The following is a 13496-nucleotide window of genomic DNA, read 5'->3' as shown; positions in this document are numbered from 1 at the left end:
CGGTCTGCAGTCGCCGTTACAAGTAACCTCCTGTCCACAGGGGGCAGTGTAGCGTTAAAGTGACTCTTGGGACAGCCAATCAGAGGAAGCCAACACGGGCGCAAAGAAAGGGGAAAAGGAAGGGTCCTTGCCGCCATTTCACGTGAAAAACAGCGCGGTGAAAGAAACGAGCAGAGCGATACTATCAGAAAAACAGCGAGATTTCAAATTCAGTTCATCAGCTACAGCTTTAACTAGCATTGTAGCGGATTAATAGCACGCTAGGGTCTAAAGGTTTTTGTCCTAATTGGCCTGCTTAGTTGTCTGGAGAAGAAAATGAGCTACGGAAGGCCGCCGCCAGACGTTGAGGGGATGACCTCCTTAAAGGTGGACAACCTGACTTACCGAACTTCGCCGGAGACTCTGCGCCGAGTTTTTGAGAAATACGGCCGTGTGGGAGATGTGTATATCCCGCGGGACAGGTACACCAAGGAGAGCCGAGGCTTCGCTTTCGTGCGGTTCCTCGACAAGCGCGACGCCGAAGACGCAATGGACGCCATGGACGGCGCGCTGCTCGACGGGCGGGAGCTTCGGGTTCAGATGGCTCGATACGGAAGGCCGCCAGACTCCATGTACAGCCGGAGAGGCCCTCCGCCACGGAGATACGGATACGGACGCAGAAGCAGAAGGTAATTTAGGTCGTTAGTTTAGCGCAAGGGACTGTTTACACTAAGCTGCTTGCAAAGCACATGGTGACCTAAACGAAAGTAGTTAGCATTCTTCCACTATTTATGTTTACCAGCCAAAGATTGCCTGGTAATCCTCACTGACAAGGTGGCTAGAGCGCAAGGTAGTTTACAAATGCATTATTTGGTATAAATAGTTGTTGGTAACTTAAATATATTGTTTAGTCGTGAATGAAAACAGAAAAAAATTACTTTCACTTTTTCCTATTTAAAAAAAGCTGTAGGACCTTTACTGGCTAAGTTGTTATATTGTTTCTCTCTCTCTTTGTCTGTAGCCGTTCAGCCAGTCCTCGCCGTCGAAGACGTAGCCACAGCCGGTCCAGGAGCAGAAGCCGCTCTAGATCTAGGAGCCGCCACCACTACAGCCGCTCCAGGTCCCGTTCCTACTCCAGGTCAAGGTCCAAGTCTAAGTCCAAATCCAGAACCCCTCGGCGAAGCAAGTCAAAGTCGCCCTCGAGATCTCGGTCCCGCTCCAGGTCCAAGTCAAGGAGTCGAACCCCAGCTTCCAACAGAGGGTCCAGGTCAAAGTCGAAGTCCAGGTCCAGGTCCAAATCCAAGAGTAGACCTAAATCCCCAGAGGACACCGGAGCAGAGTCTTAACCCAAATGCAGATGCAACATGACGGTATAAAGGGGAAAGGGTGGCTTATATTATTAGTTTCAATTATACTAACTAGGGTGGTAATCAGCACCAGTTGGGTTTGTGTTCTGCAGTCTTTGACATTATGGCCATTTACATACAAAGGTCTGCAGAATCCCTGATATTTGTGTTATTTAAATAAGAGTTGGACTGTTGTAGCCAACAGTCCTAGTTCTGTGTGTGCTTTACTTTGCTTGCATGTCCAGCCAATCTAAAGCATGCACAGGCAATGGGAGATTGGGATATTTGTTGAGTATGTATGGGAGGGAGTGGGTGGTTGGGACGTGTGGGGGGGGTGCTTCACTCAAAACGTTCACCTAAATGTGGAATTCTTTCCTCCAAGCTGCGGAGTCCTGTTTGCAAAGGGAGGAGGAGATGGGGGTGTTGCAGTGTGAGAGCAGTTAGTGTGTGACCCGCCCATGTGACCTGCCTGTTGCTGAGAGCGATGGCAGGTACTAAGGAGCAGGTCAACAAGGCAACGGTGGTTGCTATGGAGCAGGTCGTCATGGCGGTGGTTCGGGCTGTCAGTTGGTGTATGAGGTGGTGTGGTGAGGTACGTTCACAGGGACCACAGGCAGATGCACTGTGGTGTCCTCCGCCTCTCACAAAGGGAACGGACCCCGAGGTTTGTTTTTCAAATATGCCCGAGTGTAAGAGACTTGTTAGAGCTAGTTTTGGGGAGAGGAAGCGTGTTTTTGTTTTTTAACTATTGTGACAATAAATAGAAATGTTAGGCTTATTAAGAGAAATTAATGTCCATAGAGCCAGTTTGATGTGTCAGGAGAAAGATCAGTACAGAATTACATGTTATAATCCAGGTCAGCTGCAGGAGTTGATGTAACTTCTGGGTTTGGCTCTTGCTAACTCTGTTCTGTCTTTCCTTCCAGATCTCAAATGATTGATGCTATGCTGAGGACATCAGGAAGAGTCTCAGATTGAAGTGGACTCAAATATTGCCACTGAATGCAGACTCAAAGGTTATTGGAACTTGGTCTAACATGTTTTAAATGTCTAATTTGACTTGATCTACCTAAACAAATTCTGTAAATTTGGCATGATTTATCATTGTTTGTAAAGCTGAGCTTATTCAAAGGTATTTGTGAGGGTTTTTTTTTTTTCTTCCTTCATTTAAATTTTCTTTTTTCACTTTGATTTTTACACTTAATTACTCTGAACTAAAGATTTTCCTCCAGTGAAAACCCTTGTTTACACACCCTTCCCAGTTAGCTATGGAAAGTTTGAAGTTGCTTAAAAAAAAAAAAAAAGAGGGGGGGTGTTATTCAGTGTATTTACAGCTATGTTTTACCACTCTTACTTGGAAAATGGCTTGTTGTTCAGTGACAAGCAACCCACTTAATTTGTGACTTGCTAATCCAGCAGCATGCATTTTTCTTTTCTGTCAATTTTTTTTTCTGTCTGGTTAAAGTTGCTTTCCTATGACTCTAACCCTCTTTCTTGTGTATCTTTTGTGCACTAGGCGCAGTTGTGTAGCAGTTGAATAATGCTGGTTAGCTGTTAAGATGCGGTGCAGTGCGGTGGTGACATGGTGTGGCGTGTTGCGGTGCTGAGTGCCCGGTGTGTTCCGGGGCTCGACCCTCCGCTGCTGTTTGCCGGTTTGTAAGCTCACAGGTGTGGCAGATCATCCATCCTCTCCTGTCTTGTGACTTCACCTTCCCTCCATGTGCTGTACAGATCCTCTTCTTTCTTTTCTTTTTATTCTCCCTCCTCCTTCCCCCCCCCCCCCTTGCTCCTCTCTATGGTTTATCAACTGTTGATAACTGGTCTTGGTCTTTGAAAGTGGTTCCAGTGGGACTCTTAGTTGAAGGGTTTCAAGGGCAGTTCTGCCTGCTTCATGATGTGTATTGCATTCCTCTGTGAACCTCTCAAATGTCTTGTAAGTGCTTACGGTGAATGCTAATAAACATTTTTGTTTAAAATAAATTCATTTCTCACACTTTGTGCTTGTTTAGAGTCTATATTGCTGCTGAGCAATATAGAACTCCAGTTAAAAGCTACAGTGTTCGACTTTTTTCTTTCTGGTTTTTTTTTTTTTTTTTTTTTTTTTTGTGCTTCCACTGACTGTGCCATTTATTGGGAACAGCAGTCATTATCAGTAAAGATTTTCAGTGGTTAACACGTCTGCCTCGCATGCAAAAGTTCCTCAGGACGTGCGACACCCCCAGCCTCAGCTAGGTGGAGGTGTTGTATCCATCATATAATCTGTCACAAGTCAAAGACACTGATCCATCGATATCTGACAATTCAAAGTGTTTATATCAACAGACGGTTTTGATTTAAGATACTTGATAACAATCTGATGGGTGTTTTGTTTTTGTTTTTTGTGTGTGTGTGTATGACCATCATCACTGTGTAGTATGTTTTAATTGTTAGCTAATATCTATCTACAATAGAAATGCGACACTTTGTCTTGAAAGCATTGCTAAGCCTGTGGAAATATGCTAAAATGAATTGTTCACACAAATGGGAAGGCTGGGGCGGCATACTGACACTACCTCAGAGGATAAATACAGCAGTCGATAACCTTCAAAGCTGGCTCCATGTTACAGAAACTATTGGGCCCAAAAACTTGATCTGTGGACTTGCCTATAAGCAGCTGATAAATAACTGAGCCAATATAAACACTCCCAAGAGGAGCAGGAGTTGGTGGTCTTGTAGCAAATAAATGATTTAAACTTCCTTTGATGTACATAATTTTGAATTTATATCAAAACAGAAAATAAAATTAATATAAACAGATATTTAATGTTTAATTATGCACTCTGAAATGGATTTGGGTGTAAAACATAGGCTCCATAATTAATCCCAGCAGTTGTTGATGGGGTGCTTATAATTGTAAAACCATAACAATTATAATGCTTCATGTAAGCCAAGATGGGCATGGAAAAGTTAAAGTGGGTGAACTCTGCTAAAGTTAATGTCAACATTTTATTTTGCAACTACAGTTTTGGTGGACAATTTGTCATTTCTAGCAGAAAAGTTTATCAAACAGGAGACTACACTGGTGCTCAGGGTAGTTGTAAAACTATTTACCATCATTTACATTAGCAACATCTATGTAAGTTGATCTTTAGTCTGTATATTATTCATTTATTTATTAAAAAATTCAAACTTAAAAGTTGCAGGTGCACACTGTAGTTGTTTGTTGTCGGAGGGATTGATGATGGATGGGTTTTCCTTCAAGGTCGGAAAAGTAAAAGTGCTGTAATGGCTTAAATTTGCATTCCTACTAATGGCCAGTAGGGGGGGGGGGGGGGGGGGGGCATCTTGACCAGTATCAAAGGGTTGTATAGAATTATTTATACAGAATGTATTTGGCTCGCTTTGTCTATAACCTTAGAAACACTCTCTTAATGAGTTTATGATCTCATTTTATTGGTGGGTTTAGACCCTTTTTGGGGTCTATAGTGCAGATTCAAACACACTTCACGAAACATTAACAAAGAAAAGACTACTTTGTTCTGATAACACAGGGTTATTGACATAAAAAGTGTTGGTTATGTGTAATTTGTTTTTGTTTGGGGTTTTTTGCCCTTTAAAAAAACTCCTGTCCAGTAGCTTTAGCATGTAGAATCATGGTCTGAATGCTTCGTTGTCCCAAACACATTTGCTTTCCCTCGCTGACCCTAATAAATTGAGAACATTTATTAGTATTAAAATTTAGACTAAAATAAAGTTTGTACTCCTATTTATTGTGTTATTACATGAATTTAGGACAGTTCAGTTAGCTTTGCGTCAAAATAACTGTTACAACTTTTTTTTTTACTTTTACTTGAGAAAAGAAGCTGATTCAGTAGTTTTACCGGAGTATTTTTTTTTTAACACTAGTACTTGTACTTCTACTTAAGTACAGAATATCCGTACTGTGGCCACCTCTACAGTCTATCCATCCATCTCATCTCATGTAGTTCGCTCTTGGTTCACCTTCCACTTTAATCCGTGATGCAGACTACTTGGAAGGTGCACACTAAGGTAAGAACACCTTATGTATAAACTGTCGGTAAACCCGGCTTGACTTCATCAGCCTGCACCTTAGGCACACGGGCTCTGTCACAAACCATTTTAGTTTCTCGCTTTGTGCGCTAGGACCGCCGCTGATGCGATTAACGGCACAGACGGGCGGCGAGCCGAGACACAGCACGTTGCAGAGGGCCGTGCATGCCCACCTGACAAGCACGACAGCCTGGGATATAACAGCAGGGATATTCGGCTCACATGGAGTGAGGGGCGGAACCAGAGGATGTGACGTCCAGCTCGGAGAGGAGATTGTACCATACCATCTCGTAAACGCTGCTCGTTAACGTTGATGTTTGGTGGGGATTACTGCAAGCAGCGGGATGGCCGATTGAGCGCATACGGTGGGTTAAAGTGAACGGAAAGCGGAACAGCAGCATTTAAGAGTCACAACACGGGGGCAAGGCACGCCTACAATGGATATAACCTTTGTATTATTTGCTATTATTTCTACGCTTCTCGCCATTGTGGTCGCAACGTCGCTTTTTAACGGCTCTTCGCCTGCAGCAGACTTTGCAAATGCGCGGAGTTATTTCGGACACAGAGATGGTGTGACCGGAGGATTAGATCAATCCGGGCCGAAACAGAATGGCCATCTACCCGATAAGAAAAAGAAGAAGGAGGCGGACGACTGGTGCGAAATCAGCGGGAGCTCACACGATCACTGGGATGTAGTGAAATCTGTGCTTTCTGTAAGTAGCCTGTCTGTAATCCGCCTGTCATTTAGTGTAAACACAGAGGTCTGCGTAGATCTCCCACAATCTGTTTCACAACTATCCCTCCCACTGAGAGACTCAAACCCAAGTATAGAAGCTCAGAAAAACATTTAGATCCTTATTTCTATGATTCTCGATTTAAAATGACCGTAAACTTAAAGGTTGTGTAAAAAATGCACTAATTCTGATGTATTAGTGTTTACAACGTTACATGTGAATACAATATCAGTACTGATGCATTAACGTGAAATCAGAATTTTAAGGTTGTAGCTTTTCCTCACAAAGATGTTTCACCTTCTTTGTAGACAGCTGCGTATGTCAGCTGATTGGACAGTATTCAGTATAAATTTTGATAAAATGCTTACTTGGAGCCAAAGTTGAATCTCAAATGTGAATAATAAAGGTTTCTCTTATCATAGTAGGTGTATCATTCCTGATAGTTTTTGGCAATAATTCAAAAATAAGAGATGATTTGATCAGTCAAGAAAATGAGAAGTATAAACTGTACCTAGTGGTAGTTGTTTTTTAACTTAATAAAAAAAAAAAAAACTACCACTAGGCCCCTCATTTTGGGTCTGTGTGGGAAATCCAGGATATGCTTACTGAGTGTGTAAATTCATCAGTGACATCACTGTCTGTGAGGAAAACATTGAAAAGTATGGTATGATTCTCCTCATTTATCCCTTAATTATCTAACAGGAGGAAGCACACTCCCACCCTCAATCTGAAGAACTGGAAACCCTGGCTGATTGGTCCAGGCCTGGATCTAGGAATACAATCTTAGAGGCAGAGTCATCATCCAATGCTTCATCAGGGACAGGCCGAAGGTCGCTCATTGGGCTTTCTGATACAGAGCTCCTAAAGTGTGCTTTTTCTTACCCCCAAACTGAAGGAGCATCAGAGAGAGCTGGGATGAATGGTATGCACTTTTACTCACTTGGAAAGAGCAAAATATTTTAGATTTCCTTTTTTGTTTTTGTTTTTGCCTTTGTTTGTTTGTTTGTTTGTTTGTTTGTTTGTTTTTAATCAAAATTTGATCTGTTTCAGCAGAAAAGGTGGAATCAAATGCAAATAATTCCTTGAAGTACGTCCCAGGAAAGGCACGATCCCACCACTTGGAAAAGATGATGACCAAAGAGGAGCTGGAGGAGGAGCAGAGGTCAGTGAAAACTACAAATATGAAAACCAGTTTCAAGGCTCAGCCTATAGAAAAAGGCAATTTATTAATCAGCAACAAGCAATTATTATTCTCCAAAACTGTCCATCATGATACTTACCTGTACACAACCTGGTGACCAGAAATCTTTTTTATTAAAGGTTCCGTGCAGAACTTTTGATTGATTTAACTGCAGTCTTTAACATGGCATAGCTAGCACTGGTTTGAAGCTGACCACCCCAGCATGCTTGAAGGTGTTGTTCGGAAACACAATCCAAAGCCACATCCATTTTTTGTGTTTTGCCTGTATGTGGAATCTATGTCTTTTAAACAGAAATCAGGCTGTTAGAGCGTTTAAAGGTTCACGTTTAGTGGCTTGCACTTTATTCTTAAAGCATCATAAAATGTTTTCTTATGGCAAATAAACTTATAAAAAACATCTATTTATAACATTGCAAATTAAAATCTCAGAACTGGATGTCATCACTCCTTAGTTTAACATTTGTAACTCTAAAAACAATCTTAACTAAATGTGTGTTTTTCATCTATTTTGCTTTTTCAGCACCCTCCTCCCTCTAACCTTATCTACGCTGCCTCACGTGTGGTTGTGTTTCTTTAGACTGACACTCTGAGCCTTCCATCTTTAGCTCCTGTATCACTGCACAGCTTTAGGCTAGACTGAGTAAGGCGAGATTGAGTCTTTGCCAGGCATTAGCTGATGGATGAATGGCACTCAACTTAAAAAAAAAAAAAAAAAAAACATTTAAAGTTTTTTTTTGTTTTTGTTTTTTTAGCACTGCTGGGTGAAAAATAATAGTTTTTTTCTGCATGCCCTGCTCTTATCATTGCAGGATATACTTCACCACAAACTTTAACTGTCTGTAATCCTGAAAAAGGAGCAAACTGGGTAAAGTATGACTCATTGTCACCTGCTTGTCCCAGAAGAGTCACTTTCTGGCCATTGCATGAAAACTACTTCAAACTTGACCTCAGCAGTGTTTTCTGACTTTAAGCTTCATTGGCCATTAAGCGACTGATGTAACTGTGGAGCGTTGCTTACCCGATCACACTCTCACTCCTCCTGCTGCCCCTTTATTCCACATTAGACGTGTGATCCTCAGGTGTCACAACAGGTGTTGATTGTATCTCCAGTGTTTGATCCTTCCAGGAATTTCCTCTCCTCTGCCACACGGTGGAGTCAGTGTGATGTAACACAAGGACCTGTGGAGACAAGCAACCCCAGTCATCTCATAAAATATTCAGGAATCAATTATAAGTGATTAAATATTAGACAGTCTGAACTGATACAAAGTCACATTGATGCTGGTAATGTCGTTTTTATTGAAACAATTTTCTACAAGATATGACATTCAATGTCTTTGTGTTTATAACTTTTACCTGTTAGAAGTTCACAATTATTTCTGCTGTTCCCTCCTTTCTCTTAGTTGCAGTAGTAGTATAACATTTGCAGTAAAAATGTTGATGCCTATAGCTCACATATGCTGGTCCAAGTCAGTTGATGAGTTTGTAGCCTTGTAGGTTTTTGTTGTGGTTTCTTTTATCTCTAAGCAAATTTCTGCAGAGCCAAAATTCATGACTGCAAACCATGGGAGGATGTTCAGTCTGCCTACATATGTCTAGGTTGGGAGCAACAACAAAAGGAAACAGGAAGAAGGTGCCATGTTCTGGCCTAGTGAAAACTGAGAATTTACATTCATTTGACAACTATTGCTAGCCTGCACTGACTGTTTGTGTATTCTGCACATGGTACCACTGCTGCATCCCAGAATGCAAAGCATATGGGATGACTGGGGGAAGGTAAAAATCTCAGATTTGCAAATTATATGGTAGCTGGATTGGATTGAGGTCAGATCATGTTCTCACCATAAACAAACTGCTCTGGAGATTGTTTGGAGCTGAACAGAGACCCCTATTTCCAGAGGCTCTTGTTACAGTTGTTTTATTCTTCACTCTAGTCAGATTGCTAAAACTAATCAAAAAATTAAACTGACTTAAAAACTGCAGTTGAGAACACCCTACAAAGCTTTTGCGCTCTTCACTATATTAGAATTGCTACAAACTTTCTGCAGAATCATAAATAAGATTAAACAACCCTGCAAACTATTGATAATTTGGCTTTAATGACTTTTTAGTCCTTCCATCTGGTAAATATTTAAGGACCCAGTCCCACAGACCGATCAACAACCGTCTGGTAACAAATGGTCACTATAGGAAAAGTGCCCTGACTGATTCTGAAGTGGTGACTAGAGGTTGCTTGCTCTTGGTTTATGAAATTGGTCATAGAAAATGTTTATGGTTCAGCAAGCAGATTGCTTTGGGCACTCATAGTTTGCATGAAAGATGCCGACTTGTCTGCAAACACTTGCTCACTACTCACACTCAAAGAAATGCAACACCTGAAAAGAAGAAAAGAAAGAAAAAGCACTTTTTAAAACATGTTTTCAGATCAGCTCACCACAACTTGCCTCGACTCGGATCAGTTGGTTTTCCATTACAATTGAGTACCACATAATGTGCATGGTGGTCGCTATAACAAAGGTGGACGTTGAGGCAATGATATATCTGCTGCACTGGATTATAAGGCGTACTGTCAATTTTTGAGAAAATAAAAAGGATTTTAAGTGCGCCTTATAGTCCGAAAAATATGGTGCCTCATTCCCGGGTTTCAAAAATGCCAATTCTGATTTTCGCTCTCATGACTCATCAAGTGACACCACTGACCAGTCAATCAGCGGCATGCAGTCTGATGACTTCACATTTTACTACTTGATCAGATCGCTTGCAACCCCTGCTGAGCAGGTACTATTTTAGTACTGGTGTTGGCCAGAGGGGCCGATGGCGCGATATGGCAGCCTCGCTTCTGTCAGTCTGCCCCAGGGCAGCTGTGGCTACAACCGTAGCTTGCCTCTACCAGTGTGTGAATGCGAGAGTGAATGAATAGTGGCATTGTAAAGCGCGTTGGGTGCCTTGAAAAGCGCTATATAAATCCAATCCATTATTATTATTATTATTATTATTATTATTATTATTATTACCTAGTGCCATGTGCTGTGATGTAATGAAAATTCCTGAAAATCATGGCTAGTTGAACCGAGTAGGTAGTAATGGAAAAGGGGCTAATTACTTCATTTCCATGAATTCCTTCCATACTACATGGCGCCCCTTGTGGCAGATCTGTTTGCAACGCGCTCTGAGTTCTACGCTCGCTTCGACACCCTCAACATCAACTATCACAGAGGGATTCTACCAGTGGAGGCAGCACAGAGCTCTTCACTCACTGACATCGACTGAGTTTTATACAAGGTTCTGAGGAGGACTAACCCCTGAAAAGCAGCCAGCTCTGACAATGTCCCCGGCTGTGCTTTGAGGGTCTGCTCTTCAGAGCTGTGGTGTTTACAGACATTATCAATTTGCCCACATGCTTCAAGTCCACCACCATAGTGCCCCTCCCCAAGAAAAAAAACCATAACCTGTTTGAATGACTATTGCCCCATCACACTCACTTCAATTGTAATCTGTTAATCAGGGGTCCTCAATTCCAGGCCTCAAGGGCCGGTGTGCTGCAGTTTTTAGATGTGTCCGTGATCCAACACAGCTGATTCAAATTGCTAAATTACCTCCTCAACATGTCTTGCCGTTCTCCAGAGGCAAGAGACCCAGGGTGAGATCTAAAACCTGCAGGACACCGGCCCTCGAGGCCTGGAGTTGGGGACCCCTGCTGTTAATGTTGCCATCCACACAGCCCTGTCACACCTCGAAAATAAGGATACCTGTGTTCGAATGCAGTTTATAGACTACAGTTCAGCATTCAACACCGTCATCCCAAACAGACTGGTGGGGAAGCTGTCTACTCTTGGCCTAACACTACCCCCCCTCTGTTGCTGGGTCCTGGACTTCCTCAAAGGCAGACCTCAGTTAGTCCACTCCTGTACACCCTCTTCACCTATGACTACGTCCACTCCAAGAGCAAGACCTCCTCCATTAAGTTTGCTGATGACACAACCATCGTCAGGCTGATCACTGGTGAAGAGGAGACTACTTACAGGGAAGAGGTGGCCTAGCTGGCGTCCTGGTGCCTGGAAAATAATCTCTCCTTAAATGCTGAGAAGACTTAGGAGATTATTTTTGACCCAAGGCTGAGGAGAGACCAGCACGCTGCACTACACATCAACAAGACTCGGGTGGAGAGGGTGAAGACCTTCAAATTCCTCTGCACCCTCATCAGTGAGGATATCACCTGGACCCATAACACACGGCAGATCACCAAGAAGGCTCAACAACAACTCTTCTTCCTAAGGAAGCTGAGAAAGTTTGAATTAAACTCCAAACTTCTCAGCAACTTTTACAGGTGCACAGTGGAGAGTATCCTGACAAACTCCATCATAGTGTGGTATGGGAACAGCACCACTCAGGACAGAAAGGCTCTCCAGTGTGTTATTAAAACAGCACAACTCATCTGTGGAGTACCTCACCCACCACTACAGGACATTTACAACACTCATTTCAGGAAAAGGGCACACATGTCAAGGACCGCACCCACCCACAGCACACAGTGTTAACACTCCTGCCATCTGGCAGACGCTACAGGACTGTGAAAACAAGGACAACCAGAATAAACAACAGTTTCTATCCACAGGCCATCAGGCTACTGTCAAACTTTAATTATCCATAAATGTAAATTTGCCATTTTTTTACATTTATATTAACCTGTAGATTTGGAGTTTTTGTACATATCTTTACATATACACCTTAATATTGCATACTCTGTATATATTATCACTGTGATTGTGTTCCAACTACTTGTACTTTAAATTCTGATTACACCCACCCATAAGCTACATAAGTTACAAGTGCTACAAAGCCCCGTATTACTTATTTATGACTTTCTTTTAGTTGTGTGAAGGGAACCTGCAATGTATGAATGTATGAGTTTTATTGCTCTGCATAACCATTTGTGTTTTGCGGTACACATGGCAATAAACTTATTGAATTTTGAATACTATTGCAACATGAGGCCTAGCATTGTTGTGGACCAGCTGGAACCCCACATCTACTGTATATGTGTAGGATCCTACAATGTGTCCAAGAACTTCATCCCAATACCTAACGGTAGTCAGGGTAACGTTATCTAGTCTACAAAGGTCCATGCCTCCCTGCATGGATATGCCTTCCCAGACCATAACTGACCCATCCTCAAGTCACACATGGTGAATGATGTTACAGGCAACATGTTGTTTTCTTAAGCTTCTCCAGACCCACAGTGTGAACCTCCTTTCATTTGTGAAAAGCAAAGGGCAGCGGTGGTGGACCTGCCAATTCGAGTATTCTGTGGCAAATGCCAGTTGGGCTCCACATTGCTCAGGCCACCCTCATGAAGCATGTTTCTGATTGTTTGGTCAAAGACAGTCACACCAGTGGCTTGCCGATTTTTTGGGTTCTGGGAATGCTTATACTGTTCCTGCATCCACAACGGAGCAGATACAGGTCCTACTGATGGGTTAATAACTTTCTACGGCCCTGTCCAGCTCTCATAGAGTCAATCGTCAGTGGCCTCCACCTGTAAAACCATTCCTGTTTTGAGTGTTGTGTGTTTTTGTTATTTGAGTATATTATTGAACTAAATAGTGTAAATAAAGTCTTTGAAAGTAATCCAACATGTCCAGGATTGTTTGCATTTTTCACCTCTCAGTATTTCTTTTGTTCTTTTCTTCCCAGGGTGCAGCATGAGCAACTGACTGCAATCTTTCAGCTACTGAAAGAGAACAAGGAGACTTTTGGGGAGGTGTCAGAGGGAGACATAGAGGAGCAGCTCCGACTCTACTCCATCTGAGAGCCCTGTCGTGTCATAGATGCTCACTACAACCGTTTATTCTTAAAAACTACTAAAAAACTTCTCCAGTACACCAAATGAACTTTTTTGCAGTATTCAACGTGGCTGGACAGTGCTCTCCCAATTTTCTGATTTATTGTGTTTTACTGCTTGGATTTTGTTGTTCTGACCACCTGTCATCCACACGAAGGGAAAACCAAACTAGACTGGATCAATTCTCACACTGAGCAGGTTAATATATGAATGAATCCTAAAAGAAATTAAAGGAATGCTGTTTATTTTACTTTTAAAATATATTGCAGATATAAGTGATATAAACTCTGAGTTATGTTTGTTTCTGAAGTTGGTTGTCTAATAAAACACATTGTTGCTAATAT

The 13496-nt window shown here is 42.1% G+C and overlaps 2 protein-coding genes across 7 annotated transcripts; both read left to right on the top strand.

Annotated features, from left to right (window-relative positions):
* Positions 1–121: 121 nt before the first annotated feature.
* On the top strand, positions 122–3085 carry srsf2a (serine and arginine rich splicing factor 2a). Of its 3 annotated transcripts, none has more exons than XR_014893641.1 (4): positions 122–668; positions 1001–1349; positions 1708–2341; positions 2842–3085. XR_014893641.1 is itself a non-coding variant. In XM_085285058.1 (3 exons), exons 1-2 carry the CDS (start codon positions 316–318, stop codon positions 1323–1325), a joined length of 678 nt encoding a protein of 225 aa, XP_085141184.1. In that variant the 5' UTR covers positions 123–315; the 3' UTR covers positions 1326–1349; positions 2252–2796. The 3 variants fall into 3 exon arrangements, 1 of the variants encoding a protein (XP_085141184.1); XR_014893642.1 differs by having other exon boundaries at positions 123–668; positions 2252–2341; XM_085285058.1 differs by lacking the exon at positions 2842–3085 and having other exon boundaries at positions 123–668; positions 2252–2796.
* Positions 3086–4726: 1641 nt separating this feature from the next.
* mxra7 (matrix-remodelling associated 7) lies at positions 4727–13493 on the top strand. Of its 4 annotated transcripts, none has more exons than XM_085285051.1 (5): positions 4727–6088; positions 6812–7031; positions 7160–7271; positions 8120–8175; positions 13005–13493. In XM_085285051.1, the coding sequence occupies exons 1-4, from the start codon at positions 5813–5815 to the stop codon at positions 8151–8153; spliced, it is 642 nt and encodes a 213-aa protein (XP_085141177.1). In that variant the 5' UTR covers positions 4727–5812; the 3' UTR covers positions 8154–8175; positions 13005–13493. The 4 variants fall into 4 exon arrangements, with proteins under 4 accessions (XP_085141177.1, XP_085141178.1, XP_085141174.1 ...); XM_085285052.1 differs by having other exon boundaries at positions 4735–6088; positions 7163–7271; XM_085285048.1 differs by lacking the exon at positions 8120–8175 and having other exon boundaries at positions 4735–6088.
* Positions 13494–13496: the final 3 nt, after the last annotated feature.

This window comes from Mchenga conophoros, linkage group LG8 (genome assembly GCF_057382185.1).
Source record: "Mchenga conophoros isolate Kocher_MC1m ecotype Shallow Benthic linkage group LG8, M_conophoros_male_GT1.1, whole genome shotgun sequence".
In the NCBI taxonomy this organism is placed as follows: Eukaryota; Metazoa; Chordata; class Actinopteri; order Cichliformes; family Cichlidae; genus Mchenga; species Mchenga conophoros.
This window is presented reverse-complemented; position numbering and strand designations above follow the sequence as displayed.